The sequence below is a fragment of the Mus musculus genome, chromosome 1, assembly GCF_000001635.26.
Source record: "Mus musculus strain C57BL/6J chromosome 1, GRCm38.p6 C57BL/6J".
NCBI lineage: Eukaryota > Metazoa > Chordata > Mammalia > Rodentia > Muridae > Mus > Mus musculus.
In genome coordinates this window covers 53,825,438-53,844,526 of record NC_000067.6, presented here as the reverse complement: position 1 = coordinate 53,844,526, position 19,089 = coordinate 53,825,438, and the positions used below count along the sequence as shown (strand labels likewise).

General features: G+C 39.7%; 1 protein-coding gene across 7 annotated transcripts in view; it reads left to right on the top strand.

Annotated features, from left to right (window-relative positions):
• Nucleotides 1-19,089, top strand: part of Hecw2 (HECT, C2 and WW domain containing E3 ubiquitin protein ligase 2) — a 388,163-nt gene that overhangs the window by 350,508 nt on the left and 18,566 nt on the right. For all 7 annotated transcript variants that reach the window (XM_006496067.2, XM_006496068.4, XM_006496066.4 and 4 more), the window contains 7 exons: nucleotides 3,661-3,813; nucleotides 5,417-5,515; nucleotides 11,776-11,905; nucleotides 12,871-13,017; nucleotides 13,771-13,885; nucleotides 16,557-16,642; nucleotides 17,539-17,651. In XM_006496067.2, the coding sequence (XP_006496130.1) occupies nucleotides 3,661-3,813; nucleotides 5,417-5,515; nucleotides 11,776-11,905; nucleotides 12,871-13,017; nucleotides 13,771-13,885; nucleotides 16,557-16,642; nucleotides 17,539-17,651 (843 nt within the window). The remainder of the gene's footprint in view (nucleotides 1-3,660; nucleotides 3,814-5,416; nucleotides 5,516-11,775; nucleotides 11,906-12,870; nucleotides 13,018-13,770; nucleotides 13,886-16,556; nucleotides 16,643-17,538; nucleotides 17,652-19,089) is intronic.

Here is a 19,089-nt window from a genome sequence, read left to right as displayed (position 1 = left end):
GCAGAGGGGCAATCATATTAAGTCAGAGAGTGTTTATGTCTCCCTGGAGGAATCTCACTAAAGATTTATAGTAAGCTAGATATTTTAATAATCTGTTTCCCTCCTCCTTGTTTCTGTAGCAGCAGCCGTTGGCAACACATTGCTATAAAGAGACAGATAGTAAACAATTTTAGACTTTGCCCATCGTACGTTCTCTATGGCACGTACGCACCTCAGCATTTTATCAGCTATTAGCAACAGGCTATACACAAGCCAGAACAGTGCATTTCAGTATAGTCTTACTTACAAAACCAGGGCTTTGGCAGATTTGCCCTACTGATGTAGTTTACCAAGCCCCATTCTATAAGCAATATCGTTTTAATCTTGATAAACAGCTAGCATTTACTAAAGGGTATGGCTCATGAAATAACCTTAAACTTGAAATTAGGATACCTGATTAGGGTCTGAGACCTGGTACCACATCACAACACTCCCCTGATTCAGCTCACTACTTTGCCTCAGTCTTTGCTGTAAAAAGTGAGGAAATTTGACAAAATGACTTCCGTGACGTCTTTGACAATTGGTGTTCTAGCTTCATTTCTGTTGTCATGATAAATGTCACGATCAAAAGTACTTTTGGAAGGAAATGGTTTATTTTATCCTACAAATTCTAGCCCCTCATCACAGGAATCCAGGGCAGGAGCTCGCTCAAGGCAGGAGTTGGAGGCAGGAATCACAGAGGAATGCTGCTTACTGGCTTGCTTTCAGAGTTATAGTCATCTATCTTACACTACTTGGACCACCTACTCAAAAGTGGCATTGTCTAGAGGGGCTTGGCCTTCCCACATCAATCAACAGTCAAGAAAATACCACAGAGACATGCCTGTAGGCCAATTTGGTGGAGACTGGTTTCTCACTTGAGGTTCTTTCTTCCCATGTGTGTCAAGTTGACAACCACAATTAGCCATTACAGTTGATGTCACGTCCCCCCTCCCCCCGCTCCCCCCCCCCACTATGGAAAAACATAGGAACTAGATCTTACAAAAATGGAATCCTGGAGAGAAATGTCTAAAGCCTGCATCCTGTTCTGAAGCTGTATCTGACAAGATGCTTCTGTATGACATAGAGAGAATGGGGAGACTAGGAGTCAAACATTATGGATGTGAGCCTCGGGGATTTAGCAGACTAGCTCTTTAAGAGTAAACAAAAAGAAGTGGCTTCCTCAAGAGGTGGGATGACTTCACCCTGGTTTAGTGAAGGAAATCGTCCAGACTTAGCTCCTTCACCACATCTCAGGGTTGCGGTCAGTTCCAGGAGAGCAGGGAACCCCCACCTGTGCATAGAGAGGTGAAAGGAGGTGATCTGCTCAGGAGTAGAGACCAGGTAAAGGCACAGAAACAAGAGAGACTGTGGTGGCCAAATATAGAGTCCTAACAGGAGTAGATTGTTGAAAACTGTTCTGTGTTGAAGACCTACATTAATTCTTAGACTGCAACTGGGATTTCAATGTTTGTTGGAGGATTGTGTGCAAAAGACATCCAAGTAGAAGAAGGTGTCTGCTGCTGTTGGCCTCGCCTCAGAATCTAGAACTAGGAGAGTAGAAAGAAGCCACAAAAAGGTTGCATGATGGGGGTAGTCTGAGCTTCTAGGTACCTCTGTGTGGCCCTAGAGAAGCCTAAGCATGGCCTTCTAGCCTATCCTGGAGCTACAAATTTACCTTTTCACATGCAGTTACCCCAGAGCACAGGGACACCATGTCATTGTATAAAACCTGATTGGCCCTAAGAGTTGCATGTGCCTGCCCTTTTCTGCCCAGCAGGTTTCCTGTAGGTATATTGTAAGTTTAAACTTAGGAATTTACAGTCTTTGCCCATGCTGTGCTGGGCAGTGTTAACTGTACTTAGGTTTCTTTTAATGTATATTAGGTAACCATTGAAATAGCACATGGACATTTCATAAATGTTATATAAGGCAAGTGTGCACTGAAAAAAATCAGAGATGATGGTATCTATAGTCAGATATATAAAATAATGCCATCTATAGTCAGGTATGACAAAAATGGAAATCAGTATGGGAAGAGATGAAGTCCACACTATTCAAATTCAGTTTTGCTAACACTACATAAAAAGGCCATTTTTGGGTTACATTTTTATTTTTCCAAATCTTTCTTTTGCCTATAGCAGGATTAGTTTCTACATGATAAAATTCCATCACTGGACAAGGCTCAGATGATCCCATTTCATTTTTAAAAAATACAGTTATGGAGGCCAGGTGAGATAGTGCATGCCTTCAATCCCGGTGTGTAGAGGCAAAAGCAGGTGGATCTCTGTGAGTGTGGAATTTGAGATCTACATAGTGAGTGCCAGCCTAGGCAGAGCTCCATAGTGAGTTAGAATTAGAAGCTCTAGAAAGAAAGCTTAGTAAGTAACATGACAATTGAGTTCAGTCCCCAGATCTCACACTTGTTATAAGGTCCAAGCCTGTTAGCTCACACTTATAATCCTCCCACTGGGAGGCAGAGACAGGTGGGATCCTTGGGGCTTACTGGTCACTGACCATGGCTTGTTTGGTGAACTCAAGACCATGAGAGAGCCTGTCTCACAAAGTTGGGTGTCACCTGAATATTTGGCCTCTAGCCTCTGCGTCTTTCTCTCTGTCTCTCTGTCTCTCTGTCTCTGTCTGTCTGTCTGTCTCTCTCTCTCTCTCTCTCTCTCTCTCTCACACACACACACACACACACACACACTGCAATAATGCCCAAATAATAGATCTGGAAAGAGATAGAGGTGGTGGGAAAGACAAAGCAAACAAAAGTGTTTGGCAACTCCCCACCCCCATCTTCGAATCTGTGTGTGTGTACTTTTTATCCAAGGGCTGATGTATTTTTTTATTTTTCATTTTAAGTTTAGCATATCAAGTTGCTTTACATTTCAAACTTCTCTTTAATACGGTGCACACGTGCACGTGCCCCCCACACACACACACTTACACACCTTAGGCATTGTTGGCCACTTGTCATTCCCCAAACACAGAACCATCTTCCACTCCACGTCCTGCTGCCTCTGAAGCTATTACAACTAAAGTGGAATTTACAGCGTAGTCTGAGTGCTAGTGTTCCAGCCTGCCCAGGGACCTTCCTTAGCAAGTTTTGTGTGCCTTCCTTTTCCTCATCTGTAATTTTCCATGGTGATTTTTTTTTTTTTAATTTACACTTTTCACTTGTACCCACTCACTCCATTTTTTGCCTCTCAGCTCCCTAGGGAGCTTCCCTTAATTCAGAAAATTTCCAAAAATCCCTGCAGTCGTCTTGTCCTTTGAGTGGATGCAGCTGCTTTCCTCTGTAAGAAGGAAATGCTCCCGTGACACTCCCTTCCCCGTGGTCTTGCTTTGGACATGTAAAATTTTCATATGTGTGTGTTTGTATATGGTGAGTATCTGGTTCTTGTTTGCATTATCTCATGGGTAGTTGGAGTTTTGGATATGTGTTGTATAAATGTCTAGTTCATTAGTTCGGGTCAATACTGAGATCAGAATGTATTTTTTTTCACTTTTGTTTAGATAGCCTTGGTAGTGGACTGTCTCTGTAGTGAGCATCCTCTACAATGTTAAACAAAGGAGAAAATATGCCTAATACCTAGACAAAGTAAAAGCTCATTATTCTTTATGTGGATCTCTTTGCAGGTTGGATTACAGTGGGCCATCCAGAGAGTTCTTCTTCCTGGTATCCCGAGAGCTCTTTAACCCCTATTACGGCTTATTTGAATATTCAGCCAATGACACATATACAGTGCAAATAAGTCCCATGTCTGCCTTTGTAGACAATCATCATGAATGGTAAGGGGTTTCTTTCTGTAACAGTTGTTTTCATTTAATTTTCTGTGATGCTAACTATCCGTCCCTCCAAAGGAAGCAAGCTACATTTCTTTTAACTTTTTTTTTTTTTTGCCTCCTGTATAAAAATCACATTATCAGTTATATACCTCACTTGGCATTTATTTTGCTTGTCAAACCTAATTCTACAGGCAGCCCCTCAACTGATAACTGATTACATTGCATAAGATCAACTTTAAGTGAGTTGGGTAGAATTTAGAAGCTGTATCCCATTGGGAAAATGCTACAGATGATTAGTTTCTTAGCAAGACCCCAAGTCCCTCTGGCAGAGGTCAGGCAGCTTCTCTAACTGCCTGGGGAAATGGCTGGCCCTGGGGGGAGGGAGGTGAGCATGGTGGGGGCATAGTGGTGGCCCAGGAAAGCTGCAGACCAAGCCTGTGAATGGGGAATCAGGGCAGTGCCCCCTCACCCTCTCACCAGCACATTTAAGCCACTTCAAGTTTGGGAGCTGAACTTGCCTTTTTCTTACTATATCACCCAAAACCAAGGGAGACGATTTTAACATTCCCATCTGGAGGTATTTATTTTGAAAAATCCCAAATTATACTCTTTGTAATCCCTGCATTTGTAGACTTTAAATATTTACATAAGCCCTATTGATCGGTTCATATTCATTTTCACTGATACTAACAAAGAAAAACCAGAAGTGGAGAAAGGTTCTTTGGGTCATGAGGTTATTGACAGTGAAAAGCATTAGCTTTCAGGAATTACTCTTCAAATTAACTTCTTGTTTCGTTACAAATTCAGAGGCCTCCTAACTCTGGCAGTTACAGCTGTGCTAACGTAAGTGGAAATAAAGAGGGTCAAAAGTTGCTGGCCCTGACCTCACAAAGCCTGCCCAAAACTAAAATGACAGACCCCACAGTACTGTTGAAGGCATCAAACTTAGAAGAGCTTGCCCCAGGTACTCGTGGAGAAGGCATTTGTGTACCTCAGGCAGAAAACCCAGTCCTAACAGATCTATATGGTAAAGTTTCCAAGATGATTCAGAATAGCATTGCAGTTTGAAATTTTAAGAGAACAGAGTGTCTCATGAGGAAAGCCCCCCTCCCCCGCCCCCACCAATGTCTGTCTGTATACTTTGTGAATGATGGTATTTACCATCAGGAGTGAGGCTTGAGAGAGAACAAAGAACCTTCTCCATCTGAATAAGGGCTTTTCCTCAAAAGGGGATTGCCCCTACTTTGCCTTAGAGAAATCAACTAATATTCATGCACAGAAACTAAGGAAGACATTTTCCCAACTTTCCAAGTCTTTAGCTCTTGGAATGGTTTGGGGGAAATTTCACTAAAAGGTAATGAGGGAACTCATATTATCATGTGTGTGTGTGTGGGGGGGGGTACAGAGTGACATTGTTGACATGGAGTAATGCTAAGGTGTCCCTAAATATCAGAGGAGCAGATTTCCTCCACAAGTCAATCTAAACACTGGCTAATGAAGACACACACTATAGTGCCTAAGAATTTGAAAGTCATTCTAGAGGGCAGACACAGCCCTGAAGACACTGTCCAGTGGGGTTCACCCACCTCGTGTTTCTCCCTCATAGGTTCCGGTTCAGCGGGAGGATCCTCGGCCTTGCGCTCATACACCAGTACTTGCTGGACGCCTTCTTCACGCGACCCTTCTATAAGGCTCTTCTCAGAATGTAAGAGTGCCTCTGTGCTTGTGTGGTCGGCATGTCAAACTCAAAAATGCTTTACTGAAGAGGTTTATCAAGGCCTCCATTTATCTGCATGCTATCACAAACCAGTGGTTGAGTAAATAGTGGTTTAGATTTCAAAAGCGACTACAATTTCAAATATAGTTGTCATGCTTCAGGCTTACCTGCAGGCCCTGGGTCTGTTCCTCCCCCAATAGTTTATTCTCATCTGTGGTGACGCGTGCTTCTTTAAAACAATTTTACTTCAGACACAGCCCTTAGATTCTCGTGGCATCCGTGCTGATTGTTAATAGAGTAGTTGTGGGTGAGTCGTGGTGACTCATGGCCTACACTCCTTTATGAAGTACACGTTGTGTTTTTGCTTCATACACTTCCAACAGCTCACTCTTGGTCACAAGTTCATTTTCTTTCCTTTCATTTCCATTTTAGTTTTGGTTTCTTTGGTAGATGTAGGCAGTGCCCTGCTTTACTTGAGACCTTTCTATATCAAAACGGCAGTATATGGACACAGACGAAAAATTAGCATTCATAATTTTTCTTTGTTTCTACCACACTGAATGATGATGGTTACTGTACACTGTAAAGCAAAACCACTTTGTTCCTTAGTCAGTGTGCAGTCATTTACAAGACAGTTGTTGGGGGATGGGTAGACTTAAACTTGCAAAGTAGACAAGTACTGAGTCATGGCTGGGAGCTGTCTGGCACATCCTCCTATCAAGCCCTTGGACCTGTGTTCTCTAAAGTAGAAGTCCTGACCTCAAATGAAAGCCAACAGAATGTTTCCCATGAGGCTTCAGTGTACTCAGTAGGAAAACTTTCCTTCTGGGCAGCAAGGACCATTTCCTGCTTTCCCGGTTCCTCTGGGCACCCTCTCACCTTTGCAGTTCATTATCTTCTTCTCATAGCTTCATTGGGTTTTGTGAGAGGGATACCCAGTGATCACATTTACTGTAAATCACAACCTCCCCATGAGTTAGTCTGCGTTCTCTTCCTCCATTCAGGAGATGTGGATAAATGCCTTTTAGCCCTATCTTAGACTGTATTGCTATTTCTCATATTAATATTCAACTCTGGGGTAGCAGAGACAATCAGAACTAAAAGTTTCCCTGGGTCTTTCCTATGCTGGCACATGTGATTCTGTTCTCCCCCTTGTTCACCTTCTTGCTCCTCTGTGGCCTTTCCTATGATTTGCCCTTAACCTTGGTGTTCAGAAGCTTTCATGTGGACTGTTGTAGTTACCAATTAATCTCTTCTCTAATCAACCCAATGTTCTGAGTTCCTGACAGAAAGATATATATACATGTAGCCTTATATTTTAATATATCTTAAGCAATTCAGTGCTTAGACCACTCCCAAACCTCTATGTGACTAACACACACCCCCTTCGATATTCCTGAGTTATTATTTACTAAACTCTATATTCCATCTTTATTGCCCTAAACAGGGGTCCTGGGGCTGCTCTTCTTGGGTTCTTACTTGTTGGCTGTCTCTCTGTCTTGCACTTCTCAGGCCTGGTCTTTACTCCTTTTCCTGGCATAGTAGTTCTCTCTTTTCTCCTCTCCTGACCCTTTCCAGGAATCCTAAAAATCCTGCCTCTGTCTTCCAGCCCAGCCATTGGCCGCCAGCAATTTTATTTACCAATCAAAACCAACTGGGACAGGGACCATTAGCATCTTTCATACGGATTCTCGTGCAATTTTGGGGACCCAGTTGGCGTAAGTAGCATTAGGCCAAATCCACAAAAATTCCCTCTTTTCATCCATTAAAAAGGCCTTTCCTCTCAGATATATATTGAGCATAGTTATAATAGTTACATAAACTATAGTGTATGATATATACTAATAATATCTAGTCTATCAATTTTGACCATTTAGGTACATTACTCTAACATCTAGCTTAACTTGAAGAGTTTATAATTTTAGATCTGAATTATGTTTTGATTTTAATTTGCATTACCATCAGAAAACCATCCTATTAAATCTAGATCATCTTTTAAAATGTTAAACAACTTAAGTTTAATTATAAGACTATAACTAAAGGGCTGGAGGGCTCAGTTGTTAAGAGCACTGACTGCTCTTCCAGAGGTCCTGAGTTCAATTCCCAGCAACCACATGATGGTTTACAACCATCTGTTAATGGGATCCAATACCCTCTTCTGGTGTGTCTGAAGACAGCTACAGTATACTTATATAAATAAAATAAATAAATCTTTTTTTTAAAGTCTAGTCTTTAATACCATCAGAGATCTAAGAACAAATTAAATATTACCTGAATATTTAGGAATATAATATATAGGAATTAAAAAAACACAGTTTTGAAAACTTAAACAAGTTTGTAGAGACACCTGGACAGTCCCCTATTCCTCAAAACACTGAAGCATCTCTCTTTAGCCTTCTGGCCCAGAACCATCTGACAGACCTTAGTAAAGCAGGAATATGAGGACTACCTTACTTTCTCTTGGCAGAGCTAAGCTGTTCACTATATCACATTTTATGTCCTTTCCTGGACAATATATTTTTTGTCTGTAGATGAATTAGGGCAATTTTTGTCCAGTGGCTACCTTGTCACAATTGGAGCAACTCTATATAGAGGTTATGATGTTTAATATCTTCTTTGAACTGTGAAGGATATCTGCCAGAAGTAGACATGTCTCCCAGTCAAAAAATTTATTAATAATGAATTTAAATGTCATATTTAAATAATGAATTTAAATGTGGATGTTTGATGTTTTTGAAGACTGTCAATATTTAGTATATCTGAACTGTTAAACCTTGACTACTCTTAGCTATTTCTATTTGAATAGTATTGAAAACATTTTGTTATAACTAGTTCAGAATCTAATATAACCATGATTTTACTATCTGGTACTTACATTATATTACTTAAACAGTTTGTGATAGCAGCTATTAGAAGGACTGAGTCTTAAATGATTTGCATAGGCACAATGAGAGTATCGGAGAGTAACAATATTAATTTTAAATTTTGTATCAATATACAGAGAATAACAAAGAAAACCTTAAATTTGTATCAATGTATAAATTCTGTACCAGTATAAGAAATTATAACTTTAATTTTACATTAGTTATAAAGCTGTCTGTCAATGTAAGATTATGGCTATATAATGTTTTGTTTAAGAATAAATTTAGCAATCTGTCTCATATATAATTTTTATAATATTATTCTATTCCCCCTTTTCCCCTTCAACCCCATTCCTTTTACCTAAGAAAGAAAGGATAGAGAAGAGGAAAGGAAAGACAGAAATCATCAAGTCTATTTAGTTTCCTTCCTGTTCAAAATTATGACCATTTCCAAATTATCTCTTAAAATGACAACCTAGCTATAATTTATAAAATAACTATAAGCAGATACTCAAACCCAAGGAATAGGGATGACAGTTCTCTATGGCTTCTTCTCACACACACACACATATACACATAATTTTTTTTTTTTACATGTGTGGGGAAGGAGAAGAAAATTGGAAAATTTGATTAGACTTAAGAAAGCTCGCTTTAGTGTCTCTTATCCAGTCTCTGTATGCTTAGAAGGCTCAGGGCTTGACTGAAGTTTTGACCGGATCCATCTGAAACTCTGGATGAACTGAGGTCATGAGGAATCACCAGCTATTTCTGAAGCTGTTCTGGGAGCAAGTCTCTGGAAACAGCTTCAGGAGGCAGGGAGCTGGACCAATAGGTCATTTTGGTGTTCCCGAGAATGAATTTCATCAGAGCTGCACATTCTGCAATATATGAATATGTCCTGTTTGATTTTCTCGAATTTTTCTTTTCTGTCTTTAGCCAAAAAATCTTCAGGGGGTCTTCTCCTATCATATCTGATTCATATCACTTTGGAAGGGGTTCAAAGTATTTTCTTCTTTCCTATTAATACAAATACAAAGCCTCTCTCCCAAAATAGCATGTCCTCAGTCTAGCATCCCAAAATCATCAAAGGTATAGATTGATTCAAATTAGCAACCTCCTTTCTCTTTAGGCCCACTCTATTTTGACCTCTCTCACAGAGGATTTTTAATACCATAACCACCAAACATATAACGACTTGCATTTTGATAAATAAAACAATGTAAAGCAATTAAAGCAATCTAAACTATTATTATTATCTATTGAGAGAATGTTCCTTCCTTATCCCCTGCCTTGTTCTTATATGAGATCAAGGTCTAAATTTCTACAATCTGTCTGAGATAAGGTTTTTCTCCCTGTCCCCTTCCCTGACCATAGACATACCCATAAATGATCCCGTTGGTGAGTCTAGATCCTGTCAGTTTACAGTATTAACCATCAAAGCATTCTTTCCTGTCTCTGTTCCCATTGAAACAGAGGGTTCTCATTTATGGCCCCATTGAAAGAACATGTACTTTTTCCCATTGAAATTATGTGACCTTAAATCTTTTCAGTTCCTTTCACTAAAAGTTGATGAATTCAGGCATCATGGTCCCTATCAGAGTTGGCCTGTGTCATGAATTCATTTGCCGTCCCTATTTTAGATTATCCTCCTTTATACTCCTTTCCAGTATAACCCTTTACTAATTTCTGTGTTCCTGCCTCTGTACTCTTAATAGCCTTTCCCTCACTAGAACATTTACTTTGGTCACATTGCTGAAGTAGTCTGATAATTGATTTCCATCCCATTTTAGATAATCTTTTCAGTATCTTCCAGAAAACCTCTTTATAGATCATCACCCACATCTGATTACATCATTCCTTGTCTTGAGCCTGAATCACTGAGACTCTTAGAGTGGCACTGACAACTCACTTCCAACTACTTTTCTGTCCTCATTCTTAGGCTGTTAAGAGTGTCTTATGTTCAGTATTCCAAGACTCTCCATGGGCTTGGAGGATTTTGCACTCTATGCCTTTAGCTTTGTTTTTATTGTTATCTCCTCTTTTCTCTCCTCTCCTGTTTCCTCTCTAGCCCATTCCATTTCTATCTCTAAATATCATAGTCCTGAAAGATTTAGTACAGGCATCATCTCTATAATATGTCTCCCTGAATGTCCAAGTCAACGCAAATGTCCCTCTTGGCTCACTTCCTCTGATAGCTCTTGGTTTTGTTTACCTTTTCTTCCTTTTCCTTTTTGAGACAAAAGTTTTACTCTATGTCCCAGACTGGGCTCACAGTCCTTACCCACACCTCCCAGGTGTTGGAAGATAACCATGTCCAGTCTTAGCAATCATTGATTGACAGTAACATGTATTTTAAATTGTGCATGAATTTTAGCACTCTCTACTCTGTGATGCCACCTGTACTTTATATTAACTTATTCACAGTGTACCTGTCTCCCCAAGACCACTTCCCTTCAAGAGCAGCAAGTTCATTAAGTAGTTATTAATATGCATGGTGCACATTCGATGCCAAATAAGTAAATAAATAAGATAAACAAACAAATAAATAAAATAAACAAGACAATCCTTGAAATAGAGCTAAAGGGCAGGGAATTTTAACATAGCTGTAGCAGTTCAATTACTACCACCTTACACCAAGGCACATAATAGTAACTCTTAGATCTTGTCACTGCAGAGAAAAGAAGAAACAGTAGTGGAGTGAGGTATAGGAAACTGCGATTATGAAAGAGTTCTTTGGCTTACTATTTTTAGAGTAGTAGAATAAGAACCATGAAATACTTATAGTATCTAGTCTTTTTAGAAAAGACAAGTGAAAAACATAGCTTATACACAATAGAAAAATCAATAAATTATTTCAAATTATGAGAACAATAATTCTTGATAGGATATCGTAGCTAAAGAGAGTACAAGTGCAAGTTGTCAACTTGTTCCAGTTCTAGAACTAGCTGTGGTTGTAGATGACCATGTAGATGACAGCCATTCTTTGTACATTTTGGTTCTGTTTTTGAGATAAAAGATAGGTAAGTGCTTCCTAAGGCATCTTCTGTATCCCAGATTGAAAGACACATACCATGTATCTGACTTATTTCAGTAGTTATCCCAGATTGAAAGACATATACCATGTATCTGACTTATTTCAGTAGTTATCCCAGATTGAAAGACATATACCATGTATCTGACTTATTTCAGTAGTTATCCCAGATTGAAGGACATATACCATGTATCTGACTTATTTCAGTAGTGTGATTGCTGAACTCACCAACATCACAACTACCACAGCCTATTGAATGGGTCTTTCTCTTGTCATGAAGCCTGAGCCTCCTTCCTTGTGATTCTGGGATTTGCTAATACCAAGGCCTGTGTGCTTGCTTCTCTTTGTCATCTCAGCCTGTGTGACCTGAGTGATCTGGAATACCTTGATGAGGAGTTCCACCAGAGCCTTCAGTGGATGAAAGACAATGACATCCATGACATCCTGGACCTCACGTTCACTGTGAATGAAGAAGTTTTTGGGCAGGTCTGTTACATGCTAACTGAAGGCTATTGGCTGGGGAAAAGTTAATGCCATGACTAAGATCACATGTTAGTATTTGTGTCTTATTGGGTGATTTAACTAAATTGTAGTAAGCTCAAGTACAAAGATTAACTACAACTGCAACTAAAGCTAAAGGCATATAGTGCAAAATTCTGCCAACTACAGATTAAGAGGTCCTCATTTGTAGACTATGAGAAACATTTATATGCTGTAAACAATCTTTTTATTTCCAACTCAAATTCTCATACAAGATGTGAGAATCTTTAGATATATGTAGAGATATGAGAATGTATTTTACATGGAATGCATTTGAATGTTATCCTTGGGTTGAATATTAAATTATTTAATTTTAATTAATATAAAATTAAGACCTCTTTAGATTTTAAAACTGTAATTGATGTTTTGAAACAGAGAGAATGTGAATAATATTTTAGAGATGTGTTTTCCTTGAAATTTGATGGAAGGGAAGACTACAAGATGTCTGTCAGTAGTCCTGACTAGGCATTGGTACTTACATGGGTTGCCTGTATTTCATGTGCTTTCAAAAATGAACTCTCCATTTAAGATTTATTGGAGTGTCTTTCTGTATTCCTTAAGTACACCTTTCTGGCTCTGTAGGCATAGTTGATCTTTATATCTGACCTGTGGGACCCTTTGCGGAGTCACTTAAGACCTTTATGTGGGCTATGTAGGACCATCAGAAAACACAGATACTTACATTATGCTTCGTAGCAGTAGCAAAATTACAGTTATAAACAATGAAAGTAATTTTACAGTTGTGGGTCACCACAACACAAGGAACTGTATTAAGGGGTTGGAACATTAGGAAGGTTGAGAACCACTGCCTTAGAAGCTTACCCACTTTCGGGATACACCCAAGGTGGGGAAGGGACATACACCTGATCCCGGCTTGTTTTCTGATCTGTTCTTTTGCCTTTTAATGACAGATTACTGAACGAGAGTTAAAACCAGGGGGAGCCAATATTCCAGTCACAGAGAAGAACAAGAAGGAGTACATCGAGAGAATGGTGAAGTGGAGGATCGAGAGGGGTGTGGTGCAGCAGACAGAGAGCCTAGTTCGTGGTTTCTACGAGGTAAACAGCAGTGGCCGACATCTGCTGGCCCACAGCCCACAGCCAGGCTGCCTGTCCATTCTGCCATGCTTCATGCATAGACTATTTCTCTCTTCTCTCTTGCTGTGTTTACTACTGTCCTTTTAATATATAAAAAGTCAGATATATTCCTGTATATCCCCAGGTACACACGTGAAAGCTTATTGTGGATGTCACCACTGTGAATGGGATGCTGATTTTAGCTGTACCACTTTAATGCTTTAATGACTACTGATAACATAAAAGTTATAATTCTTACCCATGCTTAGGTATGCAAAATTAAATCTCATGCTTGACATATGCAATGACTGTGTGGGGGCCAGAATTTATCACATGTATTCCATGCAACTCTCTAGCTCTTTTTCACAAGCAAAACAACACACATCTATATTGGTCAGTTATCACATATGAAGCAAAAATCCTCTGATTCTAGTACTAATCAGACTTAGCATCTTGCTTAGCTTTGCCTTGCTTAGCATCTGAGACCAGAGGAGACCTATCCAGTGGGATATGGTGATCAACCAAAACAAAAATTCTACTGAGGCTAATCTTACAAACTTTCAACTAGAAACACAACTTCCATCTGTAGAAAGTATGAGAAGTTCTCACATACCAGTAGAGGATATAACCATAGTGCTCTTGAAATTCCCTGTGCCCTGTGTTTTTTATAAGTCTTCCTTTGGCTGATTGTTTCTCTCAGTTTCTAAGTCATACCTGTGCTTTTTCTATCCACAGGTAGTAGATGCCAGGCTAGTGTCTGTCTTTGATGCGAGAGAGCTGGAACTGGTCATTGCCGGCACAGCTGAGATAGATCTCAATGACTGGAGAAACAACACTGAATACAGAGGCGGTAAGGTTTGGCTTATGAATGGCTAGATTTACGTTCCAGGGAGTCTAGTTCAATCACAGGTCTGAGCATATAGAACATACCAAGGCGCTTGCATTAATCACTGGTCTGTCTGTTGCTGCTTTCCTTGAGACCTTGGGCAAGGTCAGTCCCTTCTGTACCTAGTGACTTCATTAGTCAAAAGGGGAAGGACTGTTTACACCCCATTTGAGGATGTCATAACTCCTAATTGCTGGTGAAGAAATGTGATCAAAAGAACACCAATTAAGTATTAGATGACGTTGTTGGTGAGGCATGGGAGGCTTACTATCCAACTGGTCAGACCCCACCTATCCATCTACAGTCAAAATTTCCAGACGCCACACCCTTTGAGCTTCCTAACCTGCAAGGGTTTGCTGCAGTTCCTTGAACCATCTATCAGTTATAACTCATGGTTAAAACACTAACAGGGAACAAGAGTGGGTTCTTAAAATTCAGCATTTCCATCTGCAAGGTTCTTGTAAACTGGACTATCGAGTTTGGCTGAGAACTGATGTAAAATGATTTGGATTGGGGTTCGTTGGAGGTAGCTTCCTGTAGATCAGCAGAGTTTCAGTAATTTGGACCAACATGATTGAGATTGTCCCTTATTTTAAAAGGTGAAACCTAAGGACAGCCCAGAGTTAAAAGTTTTGTCTAATAATTTTGAGTAAAGAAAGTATGTATTTGCCGGGCAGTGGTGACGCACGCCTTTAATCCCAGCACTTGGGAGGCAGAGGCAGGTGGATTTCTGAGTTCGAGGACAGCCAGGGCTACACAGAGAAACTGTGTCTCGAAAACAAACAAACAAACAAACAAACACCAAAAACAAAAACAAAAAGAATGCATGAATTTTCTGGGATGAGTTGTAATGTTGGGGTTTTCTCTGTATTAAATTGAGGTTTCCATCACTTTTATTTCTGAAGTCAAACTGTAAAGTACATTTTATCTGGACCCATGTAGCATCCATATATGACATTGGTTATTACAGAAAGCTTTGTTAGCTGAATTCTTTTTACTAATTAAAATGCACTTTCCCTGATCTCCTACTTCACTTTCACGGTAACTATTATTTCCTTGTACTTGACTCCCAGAAGATTCTTAGAGTAGTGCAGTAATCAAAATCATTCATGTACTCACACAGTCTAAGATTTTTTTTTTAAATCACTATATGTGAGTAAATCCAGGGCCTATTTTAGTGGTAAATCTTACCAAATGAGATCCTTAGAAGTGACCAGATAAAGGACAAGACACTTAGCTGCCGTGTTGGCCTGGCACGGCTAGCTGGCACTATGAGAGAAAGCAGTTGTGCTGCCGCCTACCATCTGTTCATCCAGCAGCTGTCTGTGGACGAGACGACGGGATAGTCGTTCTTCTTTCAAATTAGGCTTGGCACAAACAGTCAGGGCAAAGCAGAAGAGGGCTGCCTCTGAAGGACAGGAACCTGTAGTGCCTCAAGCAGCTCATGCAGCCATCTTTCGCTCATTAACCAAGTCTTGCCCAAAGCCTGGACCCTGATGGATGCTAGAACCGGCCTAATGCTGCTTATCCTTCACTTGGGCTCTTTCTCGAGGGGAATAAGGGTCTCTGGTGAAATGGCAAATCCTAAAGTGAGATTTCTTGGTAAATTTCACAGCTCTGGGAGCACGAGGACACATTCAGATTAAAGTTATCCCGACTCGCCCTCATTTTTGGGAGTACAGCACAGAATTAAAGCAGTTTTTGTAAAATGTGACTATCAGTTGATTCGAATCATTGATTGCACATGAATTCATGTCAGCCTTCTCTCTTAGAACTTAATTATCTTTTACTGAGAGGTTTTAAAACCTGTTACTACAGCTTTAACCCAAATTTGTGAGACAATTCTTTTGACACTTCATTAAATTCTGCAGAAATATGGAATAAAAGTAAAACTGTGATAATTAGGCTTTATTAGTTGGAAAAGTCAAAGATCTCTTTCCTGTTTATTAATAAATATTATAAAAAATAATCTGGTTTTGTTTATTTTAATTTTAATTCTTTCTGTAGTGCTGAGGATTGAATCTAAGACCTTGCACTTGCTAGGCAAGTGCTTTGCCATTGGGCTACATCTCCAGTCACAGTAATTTGGTCTCATTATTAATTATGAATAGTATACATAGCTTTTAGGGAAGAAATTGGAAACGAAATAGGCAGCTTTAAAATTGTTTTCATTGTTTTTCTTTGCATATATAAATTGTGTGATTAATACATCTCTCCTTCATCAGGAAATCCCGAGAGGGTCAGTTTTCTTTGCCCCCAAAGCTTAGTATAGTGTTTGGAATAATGGTATTTGAAACCACTGAGTGATTCGTTTCTTATAGAAATGATTGAAAGCCTTTCTAGTCAGCACAATTGTATTTTTCAGAAATGATGGAGCTAAAGTAACTCTTTTGTTGTTCTTCTCACTGCTAAATGAAAACAGAGTTTTCCTGTTGGTTTCACTTGTGCCATCTTATTTAACTTTTGATACATGTATGGTCATATTTGCAGTCCTGTTCCTTAATCTTAAATTGTAAACATTTAAAGAATCCAGGATGCTGATTTGTGTGTATAGTGGTAGTCTTTTGGCATATATTTCTGGGTGGTTTAAGATAGAAGACTCCAAGTCACATGAGCTTTTGTGCTTGGTCCATAGGGTACCATGACAATCACATTGTAATTCGGTGGTTCTGGGCTGCAGTGGAAAGATTCAACAATGAACAACGACTAAGGTTGTTACAGGTAAGATGCCATTAGGTCATCAGTCTTTAACACAATAATATATTGTTGGAAGGGTATATACTTTCTAGTAATTGCTAGATATTCTTCATAAATACAAGCCTTGTTTATCTGGCTATGACATTCCCATACCCTCTTGAGTGTATACTTTGTGTACTGTACCACCAACCAAATCAAAGCATTTCCTGAGGCCTGTAGTGAAGTGCCAATGCAAGTCTCAGAAAACCTGGGTTGCCATATGCCCTCAGGACAGGTGGGTCCTTGTAGTGACAGCCTGTGGCCCTCTGCAGTCAGCGTCCTTTGCAGAAAAAGGGAGGGTGTTCAGTACTGTAAGAAAGGACCCTTTTTTGTTGATATAGGCCTCTTCCTTAGTTTGACTTTCCAAACTTTGCAGAGCAATGGCATTTTGGAGAAGAAGTCACTGTGTTTCGTGACATTTGTAAAAACTGTCCAGGGTAATGTTGGTAAGGCTCCACGAAAGCATTAGATCTGAGGAAGCCTCTTGGACACTGAGGTGGAGCCTTAAATTTAGACTTGGACTTAGATTTCGCTTTTGGATTATGGATATGGAACTCAGATTTGCAGCCCACAAAATTCCTAAAACTTACACCAAATTGATAATAGGATTATATAAGTAGGTTTGGTTTAATTAATAGACTCATTTTGTTCATCTGCCGTAGGAAGTGTGCCTGGCTTAACATCCAAGCAGGCCAGCCACTCAGAATGCTTTTCATTCTTTTTCCCTTTATCTCTTTAGTTGTCCTATGTTGATGACACGTTGGCTTCTGAAATTCCCTACTTGTCCCTCTTCCTCGGAAGTGCTTTACAGCAATAATGATGTACCTTTCCTGGATCAGGTCTCTGACTTCAGCTTTCCCTTCTCTTTCTGTGGCTGATAGTTTGTTACAGGCACATCCAGCATTCCCTATGAAGGATTCGCTTCTCTCCGAGGGAGTAATGGTCCAAGAAGATTCTGTGTGGAAAAATGGGGAAAAATCACCGCTCTTCCCAGGTAAAAGAAAGTACTCTTTACTCCCAACACATGCAGGAAAACTTCAGCTTAATATATATTTATATTATTTTTATTTATGTGAATAAATATACGTGCATATGGATCAATCATTGTTTTATGTGAAGACTGGAAAAGAGAAATGTTTGAGAGATGATATTCTCTCTAATCACCTTCTTTAATAAAGTGGGGAGAAACAAAATATCTTGTTTGGCTATATGTTAAATACATGCATTTGTATGTCAAAGTACAAAGCACAACAAAGGTAGAAGACTTACAAGCTTCAGTTAGGCAACATCTGTCATTAAACTTGTGGCTTGGCTCTAGAAGGCCACAGTAGTTAGGATTTCTATTGCTGGGGTGAAACGCCTCGACACTACCTATACTTTAAGTTTGGTTTGTTGGATATATAATTTTTTAGGTCATTTATGTCAAGGGAAGTTTTTCTCTCATTCAACTATGCCAGATAGTTTTGCTATGTTTTATTAATTTAAGCTAGCCATCATGTCTTTTAGGCCTTGGAATACAGTGCTTCTGGCTTTCAAAGTCTGTTTATAACACCAATAGACATGCTAACATGAATGAAGGCTACAACCCTAGACAAAGAGCCATAGGCATGCTGGGCTGAGACGGATGAGCACCTCAACTGGTCATCCAAAACCAGGTGGTCAGCCATGAAAGTGCACATCCAAACACATTATACAGTCTGAGCAAGTTATATTTATGCTTTTACAAACAGAGAGAGAGAGAGAGAGAGAGAGAGAGAGAGAGCAAAAGGAAAAGAAAACAAAGATAAAGCAGCCATAAATTTGAAAGAGAGCAAAGAAGGGCACATGAAGAGTTTGGGGTGAGAGAATGCTAAGGGGGAAATGAAGTGATTATATTATAATCTCAAAAAAACAAAACAAAACCCCAAACCCTTGAAAGTGAATTTAAAAACAAAAACAAAAAACACCACTGTGGCCAGAAAGCAAGTTGAGGAAGAAAGGGTTCATTTCATCTTACAACCTATCACCCAAGGGAATCCAGGGCAGGAACTCAAGTCAGGAATCAATGTAGAGGCCATGGAAGGTGCTGCTTATTGGCTTACTCCCCATTGCTTGTTCAGCAACCAATCCAGGTGTGGTCCCAACTACAGTGATCTGGGCACTCCCATATCAAACATCAATCAAGAAAATGCACTATAGGCTTGCCCACAGGCAATGTGTTCAGGGCATTTTCTCAATTGACTTCTTAAAGGACTCTAGCTTGTATCGAGTTGACATACCTGAGCCAGCACAAAGCTCTGATGATAAATCACTGTTGAAAAGGAGTAGCATATGGTAGCTGTTGAATAGGATTCAGTCTTGTGGATGTGTTGCATACCTCTGAGGTGGCTAGTATCTGTTCTCATTCCATTTGAGTCCTCTCTGTACCAGACTCTCAACAATATCATACATTT